Source organism: Ctenopharyngodon idella, chromosome 19, assembly GCF_019924925.1.
Source record: "Ctenopharyngodon idella isolate HZGC_01 chromosome 19, HZGC01, whole genome shotgun sequence".
NCBI lineage: Eukaryota > Metazoa > Chordata > Actinopteri > Cypriniformes > Xenocyprididae > Ctenopharyngodon > Ctenopharyngodon idella.
The window spans coordinates 1,323,919-1,336,664 of NC_067238.1; the positions used below are offsets into that span (position 1 = coordinate 1,323,919).

Consider the following 12,746-nt stretch of genomic DNA (forward strand, 5'->3'; position numbering starts at 1 on the left):
ATAGATAGATAGATAGATAGATAGATAGATAGATAGATAGATAGATAGATAGATTTATCAGTTGTATACATTATGTATACTGCTATTACAGTATATAAACATTGTAAAGATATTTACTTCATTCCATCATTTATTTACTTTATTTATTTATTGACATTCAAAACATATTAATGGGAGTGATGTAAATCTGACAGGCTTAGAGCAAAAAAAATATCATTTATGATTTAATACATTTGTTTAAAAACTAGCAATGACTAATTATTCACAAATTATTCACAAAATCTAAAAACAAAACAAAACAGAGTGACAACACTCAACTGTTGTTCAGACAAAATCTTGTTTAAAGTAAAAACATCAACAGTGAAGTAATTGCAGTCCTTAAACCCCAGTTTAATGATTAGACATGACTGCCATCAATATGAACGCATGCCAACATAAGCGTTTGAAATTTATGCAGTTAACTGTATATCTTCTTGCATGTGATAAGGTATTGTGGATAAGCCTGTGTGTCATTAAAGATGACAAATAAAGTCGGGGAGTTGATATGATCCGTCACACTGTGGTATCTGAACGGTATGGCAGAATTCTCCTTGAGCGGAGCTGTTTTCATCTCGTGTTTGCCCACGGTGAACTCTCCGGTGAGAACTTTGGCCACAAAAATAAACTTGTGCCCGTCCGCATTGGGTGGGGAGTAGGTGTCTGACACAGAGAGTGTGGCATTTACCGCAAAGTACACACCCTGACCATACACAGTTGCTGTGAGGGAAAAGAGAAAATTCATTTGTTATTTTAAAAAATTAATGTTTATTAATATGTTATTTCACAGTTAATGTTTAGAATTGATTTTATTTTTAGATTTTGTTTTCATTTACATTTTTAAGTTTTTGTCGTTTTGTTGTGTTTTTGTCATTTTTATTAGTTTTTCCTATATGTATTTTTTACGTTTTAGTTTTTAGTTTATTTAGATTTACCAATTTTAGTACTTCTACTTAAGCTAAATGAAAATGAGAAATGGAGCCCTGGTAACTAGCTGAAATAAAATGGAGCAATAAAAGTAATGAAATAAAAGTTTTTTTATATTTAATTTTACCTCAGTTCATGTTTATTTATTTCAAGTAATGGCTATTTTTCAAAAATGGCTGCCCACTGCTTTGCGTGTGTGTTCACTACTCACTACTCCTAATGTGTGTGCACTAACTGGATGGGTTAAGTGCAGAGGACAAATTCCAAGAATGGGTTACCATACTGGGCCTTGACATGTCACTTTCACTTTCACCAATGTGCTGCCAAGTGGTTGTTAGGATGTTTTCTTAAAAATAAAGGTTATATAAAGGTTTATTTCCATGAAGAACCTTTAATATTCATGGAATCTTTCCATTCCACAAAAGGTTTTTTGTAGTGATAAATGTTTTTAAAATGTTCTTCACACTTAGCAAAAATGGTTCTTTTACGAAATGGTCACTGATGATTCTTCCACGGAGACATGGAGGTTCCATGGAGGTTCTTCCATGGTCTCCCCCCCCCCCCCCCCCCCCCCTTTTAGAACCTTTATTTGTATGAGTGTAACAACTTTCTATGCATTTGGATGATTAGGATGTTCCCGGGCCGTTGCTCATTCAAATCCCAATGTACGAGCAATGTTAACAGTAATGCTTGTCTTAGCAAACACCAGCATATTTAACAGCATACCATTTTTTCCACAGAAGCTCCTGTTGAAGCCATGAATGCATATCTCCTTCACACTGGTTTCACTGGTGCCGTGGTAAAGGGTGCGTTCCACCTGAGGCTCTGAGGAGCTCTGTTCAATGCTGGCCTTTTTCAGCCTGTACTGGTCATTCAGAAGTTTATTCATGAGCTTCTCAACCTAAAAAAAACCCATTATAGAGTCAGTGTGAGAATGAACAGTCAAGCAGATTTCCAAAGCAGTTCATTCCTAACCCATAATTCAATGAGCAAACATTTTGATTCTGAACATAATAGTAAATTCACAGGTTTTCACCTAGAAAACTAAATAAAGATTGACGTCTTGCTTACAGAAAAAACCCTCTTAACTACACAATGCACTGACAGATATCAAAGTGTGATTTGAGGGGGGATGTGAGGAGATGGCATACCCCTTGTTGAAAAAAAAATGACAAAAAGCATTCCCCTGTAAAACCACCATCCCCCCTTATCATCCCTATTAGATTAACAGTGTTGTGTATAATGTAAACCTTATCATGCAAATTAAATATTAAAATTCTATACATATGATAATTAACGAACTATAAAGAACAGCGATTGACCGATCAGAATTCAATATTGTAATGAGCTGAGCACTCTCAAACAAGCTTTCGTCATTTTTCGCACTGTTCAAAATGGCTAGGGGAACGGTTCAAGTGCATCTTTTGATGTTATTTAATAAGAAGGGAACAAAAGGTTTAATATTTCTTTGCTTAGTGTTTAAGGACATTCCCCTGACACATTAGAAAGAATAACAAACATAGCTAAAGCGCATTGATTTAGTAAGGGTTGCATTGAATTATTGAAAGTGAATGCCGAATGAATCACAGAGGTGATAATGCACACATGCATATGTTAGCTAAATGTATGCATCGATTTATTTATGTATTTTTTTAAACAAGCTATGAGCTATGTCCCTACGCCACTGAGAGGATGTGTTTCATTCTGAAATGATCACTCTATTCTTTTTGTCTTTGCCAAAAGTGTGGGGCTCAAAAATAATTGTCATTTGGAACTCATTTATAGAGTTATTTTTATTTTAAAAAAAACATACAATACTACAGTCATATAAATTATTTCATTAATAATGTAGATTTTTATTCTACTCTTTAATCCTACAAGTAAAAATGATTAGCCTCAACCTGTAGTAATCATTCTGTAAGGTTTGCCCCCATCCACCACACCATCCAACTTGAATTTTTTACAATTCGACCTCTGTGTATGACTATGTTGAATCATACCTTAATAATTTTGATTTTGTTGTGGTTGTCCTGAAGGGTGTCATAGAACTCTTTGACCACCTCTTGAAATTCATCAGAATCGACATCCACTGTAGACACTTCAGGTATGCTGGATAGCAGACTGTAATCTTCATCTAAAAAATAAACTTCATAAACTAAATATACATTTATATCATTTCTATTAGGGATGCCAATTCAACACATTCATTTAGTTGATTAATTACAAAAAACACACACAAATAATCATGTTCCTAACAGTCCCCTGTAATGCCGTCACATTTACTGTTGATTGGCAATTTTGACAGCAGAAATGATATATATACTATTGAACTGGACTTCACACTTCCACATAAAGTATTCTCCTTTTTGGGGGTTTCATAGGGTTTATACAATTCGTACCTGTAGCATCCGTGTACAAGTCCTGCGTGCTTAACATTTTCCGTTTAATAGGCACAGACTTTCCGGATGCCAAACTATGCTCTTCCATCTTCTCAAGGTCAATGCTGTATGGCTGATTGTTGAACAGAATATCAATCTTCTTCTGCTTCATCATCCAAGCATTCTCAATGAGGACAGTGGCTTCTGGTGGGTATGGTATCGCCTTAGAAGACCCCTGCTCATACCACACCCACTGTACAGCCTTTAGGATTTCAGCATCGTTCATCATGTTCGCTGTCCTTCTTAGGACATTCTTTAGGTCAATCACGGCCTCAGAGACATAATCTTTAAAGCCAGAGAGGATGGCGGTGGTGCCCTGGATGTTGATTTCTACAGCATGCTTCCTCTTAATGAGCTCTATGCATCGCTTCTGATGGGAGGAGAGTTTCCTCAGGTTTTTGTTCTCGACCTTCTCCTCACACTGCCTCAATCCAACCTTCTTGCCCAATGCAATGTCCACCCTTACAAGATCATGTGTGTAGTTAGCATATACGAAGATCTCGGCTGTACTGGATGACTTGATGGCATCCTGCAACGACATTTCAAATGCTCTCTCCAGTTGTTTGTTCTCCTCGGTTGGCATGGAGTCGCTCCTGGAAAGTTCTAGAGCCTTCTGGATGTCTTCTGTGTCCGATCTCTGGTTGATCTCCATAGACAGCTGAATCGCCAACAAGAGGCTTGCGTCTTCATCTAGACTGCAGGGGTCCATGGATGTAGAGGAGCTCTGGTGGTCAAGGGTCTGCAGTGTACGGGGTGGGTCGGCTTCATCTTCTGCCACTGCTAAAGTATCTTGGCTCTCGTCTAAATACAGATCTTGAGATTCTATGTCTGTGGATTCTAAACTAGAAGGTTGGGGGTTCAAATCGCTGCCAATAACTGCCAAGAACTTCTTAGCTTCTTCAATACGAGCTGAAAGACAGAAAACATTCAGTAACCACTGGGTTCAACAAAAACTAATGGAGTGAGTCTTGGCCCACTCATAATTCAAACACTGGTAAAAAAAAATCAGTCAGGACAATGATTTATAATGACCTGAAGTATGTGCATCAGTAGAGTTGCGGCCATTCGGTACTTCAACATTGAAGTCCTGAATGAAATTTTCAGAGGAACTTCTCTGGAAGTTTTGACAGGGTGTCATTTTCGATGCCAGCTCCAATATGTCCTGCAGAAAACACAACCGCAATCAACTATAAAGTATTACTGAGTATTTGAGATAGATACAGAAAAAGAATGAAGCTGAATACATTACATCGTCTTCTAGAGGCTCCCAGTGCACTTTTGCCATGTCTATGTAGACCTCGAATTTGGCTGTCATCTCTGCCAGTATGCTGGCACCCTCCTCCTCCAGCAGGAAACGGGAAATGCCAGGCTGCTTGACCACAATGTTCTTTGTAAGGACTGTGCCAATAATAGCTCTTAATAGTTCCTCCGTTGACTGGCACACATTCGAATCTCCTTGAATCTGCCAGTGAAATTAAGAGATTACAATACACTATATGTATTTGTAAGCGATTATAGAAGACGTTCATATTGAATGTCAATTCATAGAATTCACTGAAATATATAATACACTATAATAGTAATGAATACATATAGGAATTATCACTAAAACAATTATATTAAATATGAGTTGAATAAAATGTAATTTATATTATATTAAATATAGATTTACATTATTATATATTTAAAGGCTATACTTTAATTGTAGATTTCATAATTTAAATTTATTATTTTATTTCTTTATTTTGTTTTTAAATAATTTATTTGTATTTATTTATTAACAAATTAACAATTCTGTTATTTATCGTATGTATTCAAAATTATTTTGTATTTACCTACATTTTGGACATAATTTAAACATTTTCAAAGCATCTTTTAAAATTATTTTGTGAACAACATGAATAAATTCTACAATATACACTACAGTTCAAAAGTTTGGGATCACTAAGTTTTTTTTAATGTTTTTGAAGGAAGTCTCTTATGCTCACCAAGGCTGCATTTATTTGATTAAAAATACAATAAAATAGTAATATTGTTAAATATTTTTATAACGGAACTGTATTGAATGTATTTTAAAATGTAATTTATCCATCTGATGGAACAGCTGAATTTTCAGCATCCAGTCTTCAGTGTCACATGATCCTTCAGCAATCATTCTAATATGCTGATTCGCTGCTTTTTTAGGATTCTTTGATGAATAGAAAGTTCAAAAGAACAGCATTTATTTGAAATAGAAAACTATTGTAACACTATAAATGTCTTTACAGCCACAGAAAAAACTAAATCTTGCTGACCCCAAACTTTTGAACAGTACTGTAAATGTCATTTAAATAGACGAAAGCAAACTCAGTAACTAACACTCAATCCATCTCCAGTCTCCAGTGGGAATAAAATGACCTCTCCCATGTCTGCCAGTAGACCTTGATGATGGAGTTGCAGGAATTTGAGCATTCCTGGTTCCATAGACAGGACTATCTCTTTCTGATGTGGTGTGCTAAGAAACTCAACGATCTTCTCTTTTTTGTCCTTTTCCATCCCTGTCAGGGTGACCACAGTAATCACTCCATCAGTGTCGGATACTTTGGCACAGCAGAAGTCCAGAGACACCAGAAAGTCAGACCAATCATTTGAGAAGAGTACACTCTCGTATTCTTTGGCCATCGGCACAGTAAACTCTGCTATCTGGGACTCTATCAGGTCTTGGGCCTGTTTGACTGCGCTACGAGATGAAGATGTTACAATGACCATACAGTCTGACACACTGTAGATTGATGGTAAATCTTTCAAAGACAAATTTAACCTCTTTTTAACATCCTCCCTTGTAAGAAACTCAGCTTTAAGTTTGTCATATGTCAGGTGGTCCTGAACAACACCAGTCAGGAATTCCAGAATTTTGTTCTTAAGTCTTTCAACCTCAATTTGGTCAGGACCTTTGATTTGGACGCCATCTTTTGCTAGACTGACATCAAATTTGGGGTGAGCCTTTGTGAGGTTCTCAGGCAAATTACTCAAACTGAGGAGCTGATGTTTGGTGACATCAGGCACCGATATAAAGCTAACACATTCCTTCTGAACAGCTGGCTTAGGAGCAGACGCAGTAGTTTTATTCGCTAAACTGGTGATGTTGTCCGTGAGAGAAGCGCTGTGTCCTGACGTGATGTTCGCCGTTGGGTTAGAAATAGTAGGATTTTGGGATGAAACCCTGTCATTTTGGTTCATCGAATCCGTTAATGTTCCCTGTCCGTCTTGAGCGCTCACAGACGACTGATCCACCACAGCATGCAGGAAGTCAAAGTACGGCTCGATTACTAAATCTGTACCTTCCAAATTATGGGATTTTTGGAGAATGCAGTCCACAGCTGTGAAAGACAAAGCTCAATTAAGATTCAGAACTGTAAAACAGAGACTTCAAGAAAGTGGTTAAAGAAAGACATCTTGGCTTACATTTCACATCCTTGAAAGAAACTTTAGCACATCCTTTAGCCAGCATGCTAACTCCGAGAACATCCGCCCCTCCACCACGACTACTCCCAAAATAGAGCTCCAGCACATCCTCAGTGTGGGCAGGAGACAGATTGGACACCAAAACTGAGTCTGTAGATTCTACCTGCTCCAGAGTGACCTTTGCTCCATTTAGAGTCTTCTTGGAAACTTCATCACTAAGCACCTGAAAATCTATGGAATCACATAAACAATGACGAAGACAAAATATTTAAGACAGATTATTATTATTTGAGTTATTATTATATGATTTAGAGTCATATTATTATATATTATATATAATTTTATAATAATTATTGTATGATTATTATTATTATTATTATTATACGTAATTACTACAGATTATTATATGTTCTTGGGTGAATTTATTTGAAATGCTTCTAGGTGTCTCAGTGTCACAAGATCCTTGAGAAATCATTCTAATATGCTGATTTGCTGCTCAAGAAACATTTATTATCATTATCAATGTTAAAAAATAAGTTCAAAAGAAAAGCATTTATAACATAAATGTCCTTACTGTCATTTTTGATACATTTAATACACCCTTGCTGAATAATTAATTTCTTTTTTTTTTATCTTATTTGAGACAAATTAACAAAACCAATAGTCTGTACTCGAATGCTACTCAAGCTTTTCTCAAAACTAACTTCAACGTTTTTGCTCAATGGCTTTTAATCATCTAATTTTAATCAAGTCAGTTCTACACAGTTTACACTGGTGTAGAGAATCACATTAACAAAAAGCCACTTGGTTTGATATTTTATTATCTAACATAAAGACACATTTAAAAGGTTAGTTCACCCAAAAATGAAATTTCTGTCATTAAGTACTCACCCTCATGTCGTTCCACACCCATAATACCTTTGTTCATCTTCAGAACACAAATGAAGATATTTTTGATGAAATCCAAGAGGTTTTTTTTTTTTTTTATCCCCAATAGAAAGCAACATGATTACCGTCATTCAAGTTCCAGAAAAGTAGTAAAAACATCATTAACATCGTCAACATTATTACATTGGTTCAACCGTAATGTTATGAAGTGACAAGAATACTTTTTGTGCACAAAAACAAAACAAAAATAATGACTTTATTCAACAATTTCTTCTCTACCCTGTCAGACTCGTACACATTTGACACAGTGAGCGCAGTTCAGTGCTATCGTGTTTATGTCCGAACGCCAGCTCAGTATTGGCCGAGCTGTTCATATGAGCACTTCAACTCATGCGTGTGATGCTGACGCTGGAGCCAGCCAATAATGAGCCGGCGTTCGGACATAAACACGGAAGCGCTGGACTGCGCTTGGTTGAACCACTGTTGTCACATTGACTATTTTAACAGTGTCTTTACTTACTTTTCTGGACCTTGAATGATGGTAATTTTGTTGCTTTCTATTAGGAATAAAAAAAAATCAAATCATCAAAAAGTATCTTAATTTGTGTTCCCAAGATGAACAAAGGTCTTACGGGTTTGGAACGACATGAGGGTGAGTAGTTAATGACAGAAATTTAATTTTTGGGTGAACTAACCTGAGTGTGGCTAATGTGTGCCTATATACTGTATGTACAGCTGAAGTAACAGATCAGCTACAAACCTTTAGACAAGGGTTTCTTTAGGTGTACTAGAACCAGGTCCTTGTTTGGAGATGGGTACAAGATGAAGTCTGTTTCAAAGGTCATTCCAATAATGTTTTCCACATAAAGCTCCACAAGGTCCAGGGAAGTGTGTGGATTTAGCCCTCTCAGCAACAGTTTTCCAGGGTCTTTTGGTGGTTTCCTTCGCAATGTCAGTGTGATATTGTGGAGGACATGGGACTTGGAGACAACTCTCGCAGCAGCTAGTGTAAGAGAGACAAGTTCTTTATGTGTTTTACTGATATATGCCTGTAATACTGTAATTTTACAAAATCCAAACTGAGGAAACTTAATATCTAAAACAGTATGGTGATGATGTCTTACTCTCTGCATCTTCAAAAACTACCAACGCTTGGTTTCCATGTCTCTCCAAAGAGACCACGTTCCCTCCTCCAGAGCGTCGCTTGTTCTCAAAATAGAGAGATAGAAAGTCGTCGTCCAAATCATCAGGAATATCAATAATTTCCAAACTCCTCTCCTCCAGGCTGTTATCAGTCATCCTGACAAAACAGGAAGCACACGTGAAGTATGAAGTTGAGCAGGTTGAGGATAACTAACATTCCTGCCACAGTTACCAGCAAAACCTTATGTGAGGTTATAGAAATAAAAGAAACTAATCACAAGATGAAAGGTTGTTGTGTTGTTGTTGTTTTTTTGTTGTTGTTGTTTTGTTTGTTTTTTTGAGTGAAATGGACAGATTTTGTAAGATTAACCTACCTACCTTTGGTGCAATGTCTATTCTGTATTGTTTTGTGGTTTGATTTATTGCTACAGTGTGTTTACATTAGATAGATAGATAGATAGATAGATAGATAGACAGACAGATGATAGATAGATAGATAGATAGATAGATAGATAGATAGTATTAGATTAATATAGTTTGTATGTTAATAGTTAATTGCATGCTGTAAACAAGTTATAAATGGAAATCTTATGTCGTGTAAATCCAATGCCGAGAAAGTGAAACTGAAAGGTTGACGTTAGACACGACTGACAGTAACTCACATATAATACGAATATGAATATAAACTGTGCACAAAAATGTTTGACCATACGTACATAATAACAACACTGCATAATATTGACAGTTAAATTTAGAGGACTCACATGAGAACTGAACATTCACAGGCCAACTGCTGCAACTCACTACTTCCTGCTTTGAGACGACAACACTGACACATAAAGTGACACTGTGAGAAAAACACTTTAGGGATACAAATACAAAAAATCTAGAATAATAATAATACATTTCTATTTGTGAATAAATGTTTATCGGACATTTATTCACAAACTCTTAAAAAAAAAAAAAGTAACACAATTTCAGGACACTTTAATGACAGTGCTATAGCATTATTCTTAACAGTTAAACTTTCAAATAATTAATAAAATTAAAAAAATACTTCATCAATATCTGCAAGGTTACGTACGGTTGCCGATAAATGGACGCTTAAAGACGTCGCCGCGAGTTTTTCGCCGCCATCTGTATTATACTGGGAAATAAAATAAAAGTTCCCTAATAGACCAGTAACTGCGCATAATTATAAGCTCCTCCCACCAGTGTTTGACGAGCCCAGCTCAGGCGTTCAAATTTTTGTCAATCATCCGCTTCAACCAATAGTGGCGTGTGTTACTTTGATGTCGTTCTGTAAGTAATGCGCATGCGTGAACACCAACAGCGTTTTGTAGCAAAACGAGAGCTCACGCGTGAAAGGTAATGCTTTTGTGTACTTTTCATAGATGTATATTCTGCTAAATGAAATGAACAATGATCTCGTGAATTTTTTATCTAATATTGATATGAAAAATAATGCGTCTAGTTTTGTGTATAATAGCAGAACGTTTCCGTACTCACATTAGACAGTTCATCACCACTGGATAGAATAAATTGTAAACTGTAGGACATATAATTTATATATGCATAATATATTAAATTAATAAAAATGTATATCTAATACATTCATATTATTAAATCTGATAATACATAAAGTATGTAAGAAGTAGTTGTGTATGTGTGTGTTTCAGGCCATGGATCCCCAGAAAGACATTCAGCCTCCCAAACAACAGCCAATGATCTACATTTGTGGAGGTAATAACACTCTTCATGCATTTAGATTGTCTGTCATGCGTTTTGTGTATTAGTCATTTATAATCATGTCTTTCATAACTATGCAAACACAATCTGCATCATACAATCTGTCTCTGAGCTGTTGTGTATTTTTGCTCTTGTGTTTCAGAGTGTCACACAGAAAATGAGATCAAAGCTAGAGACCCCATCAGATGCAGAGAATGTGGTTACAGGATCATGTACAAGAAAAGGACCAAAAGATGTATCCTTTATAAACTAAATAATGCTTAGTGGTTGAAATAATTGTTTACCCAAAAATGTAATTTACTTGCCTTCATGTTGTTCCAAACCATAACCCACATTATATGTGGTTTAATATATTTATTTTCCCATAAAACGCCAAAGGACTATTTCGTCTACTCTCTTCTATAATGATTGTTCCCCAAACATCATAAAAGTGGCCCATCTGACTCCTTTGCTATTTTCCCAGTAGTCTGAACTCTTAAGTTATATTAACTTTTTGTGTGAAAAACACAACAACTGGCAATTGCCACTAAAGATGTAAAATATGGCAAATGTGGTGCAGATGTCCTTTTTGGAGCTTTACATCTCTTGTCATGATGTATTTTATGGAGAATAAGTGTGTAAACATTCTTAATTCTTCTAATAATTTAAAAATTGAACTCTTGGCATGTGTGAATCTGAAATGCATGCCATAATATTGTCAATCTGTTATATGTATTTTTTTTTTTTTTGTGGTACCATGTTCTTTATATTTCTCCTTAACTCCTGTTTCCAGTGGTCGTATTTGATGCCCGATGAGATGCATCCTGCTGTTTTTCCTAATATAATTAGCTTTTTTAATGTTGGATTGTGTAAATACATGTATACAATTTGAATAGGCAGTAATCAAAATTGAGTAAAAAACAATTTACCAAAACAAAAAATCTCCAGTGAATGTTTTCTTTTTTCCACATTTTTCCAAAGTGTTTGTATTTACGTTTTTGAATTAGAAACTGTTATTTTGGGCTTAAACCACTGATTGAATCATGTGTAGTGAGTTGTAAGGTTTAGGATGGATAAAATGTTTTCTCATTACAAATGGAAATATTATGAGCCATCATTAAGGAGCGGTTACATTAGTGTATATAATACATGAAGCACAACTCACACAGAAGTCACTTTCAAATCAAGTCGTTTTCTGCTAGTCAACACAGTAAATTTGTGCAACCAAATGTTACAAAATCTGTGTGGGGAGATCTTCCGCGCTCATACGAAATTCTGATCATGTGGAGTCCTACTGAAATGACTGGATTTTGCCAGCAAAACTTTGCCAAGAACGAAAAATATGATTGCACCTTTATTAGACAAAAAATAAATATGAATTAAATAATGTAATAGTATTTGGTGTCATTATAGTATTATTTTTAGTAGATTCCATGAGTTTGTGTAAAACATGATGATCATGTGATCCAGCATGATTTCAAAAAAGAGCATCTTGTGCTTCAGTGGATCCAAAAACAATTGACCATCTGTACAAATGAATTCACTATCTGCTAACATTTGGACAGTTAAATGTCTTGCACTTCTAAAACTGTATTTACATGTTCTTGATGTGTTTGGGAAACATTTACTATAGTAAGTTTTACTAACAACTAAGATTCAGTACACATGCCACGTGGTTGTTTTGAGTTGTAAATAAAACAGATTATTGGAGTATGTTTTAAAAGAAAATGTCTTTCTGCTTCAGAATTTCATGTTTAATTCAATGCGTTACTTGCTGTTTCTTTGTAACTGAAATTTAATAGAATAACTTACTTTGTATTTGAACTCATTCTTTATTAGAAACGGCATGTTCTAGCGGGTAAAGACAAAGTTAAACGTGCCAACGGGGTGCAAATACAAGGGACAGTAAACAAATAAGAATAAATAAAACAGAAACTTAAATCAAGCACAGAAGAGGAAACAACACATCAGGTTTATAGATATGCATGTGATTATGCTCACATGTTTGCTCTCTCCTACGTGATTTGTTAGTCATTGTTGTGTAATATTCTTGAAATTGGGCTCTATCTTGCATCAAAACAAGTATTCAATTGAAGTCTAAGGGAGTAAGCTATTTGTGTCTTGTTTGTAAGCACAAAATCA

At 35.5% G+C, this 12,746-nt stretch overlaps 2 protein-coding genes across 3 annotated transcripts; one reads left to right on the forward strand and one right to left on the reverse strand.

Annotated features, from left to right (window-relative positions):
- Positions 1 to 121: 121 nt before the first annotated feature.
- parp10 (poly(ADP-ribose) polymerase family member 10) lies at positions 122 to 10,089 on the reverse strand. 2 transcript variants are annotated; one of them, XM_051872479.1, is made up of 12 exons: positions 9,961 to 10,089; positions 9,641 to 9,705; positions 8,858 to 9,033; positions 8,494 to 8,736; positions 6,846 to 7,076; positions 5,760 to 6,760; positions 4,651 to 4,863; positions 4,434 to 4,563; positions 3,363 to 4,310; positions 2,964 to 3,097; positions 1,690 to 1,864; positions 122 to 756 (listed from the first exon to the last, which is right to left on the reverse strand). In XM_051872479.1, coding segments are annotated over exons 2-12 (3,552 nt in total). In that variant the 5' UTR covers positions 9,643 to 9,705; positions 9,961 to 10,089; the 3' UTR covers positions 122 to 457. The 2 variants fall into 2 exon arrangements, with proteins under 2 accessions (XP_051728439.1, XP_051728438.1); XM_051872478.1 differs by lacking the exon at positions 9,961 to 10,089 and having other exon boundaries at positions 9,641 to 9,723.
- Positions 10,090 to 10,119: 30 nt separating this feature from the next.
- Positions 10,120 to 11,545, forward strand: polr2k (RNA polymerase II, I and III subunit K). Its single transcript, XM_051872502.1, has 4 exons — positions 10,120 to 10,244; positions 10,556 to 10,619; positions 10,768 to 10,860; positions 11,398 to 11,545. The coding sequence occupies exons 2-4, from the start codon at positions 10,559 to 10,561 to the stop codon at positions 11,418 to 11,420; spliced, it is 177 nt and encodes a 58-aa protein (XP_051728462.1). The 5' UTR covers positions 10,120 to 10,244; positions 10,556 to 10,558; the 3' UTR covers positions 11,421 to 11,545.
- Positions 11,546 to 12,746: the final 1,201 nt, after the last annotated feature.

Excerpts from the sequence above, each read along its gene's own strand:
- parp10 (XM_051872478.1), bottom strand. The coding sequence starts at position 9,714 with ATGTGTCAGTGTTGTCGTCTCAAAGCAGGAAGTAGTGAGTTGCAGCAG. Across the intron at positions 6,761-6,845 it reads TTCTTTCAAGGATGTGAAAT|CTGTGGACTGCATTCTCCAA; the intron begins GTAAGCCAAGAT and ends TGTCTTTCACAG. Across the intron at positions 1,865-2,963 it reads ACAAAATCAAAATTATTAAG|GTTGAGAAGCTCATGAATAA; the intron begins GTATGATTCAAC and ends GGTTTTTTTTAG.
- polr2k (XM_051872502.1), top strand. The coding sequence starts at position 10,559 with ATGGATCCCCAGAAAGACATTCAGCCTCCCAAACAACAGCCAATGATC. Across the intron at positions 10,620-10,767 it reads AATGATCTACATTTGTGGAG|AGTGTCACACAGAAAATGAG; the intron begins GTAATAACACTC and ends CTTGTGTTTCAG. Across the intron at positions 10,861-11,397 it reads CAAGAAAAGGACCAAAAGAT|TGGTCGTATTTGATGCCCGA; the intron begins GTATCCTTTATA and ends TCCTGTTTCCAG.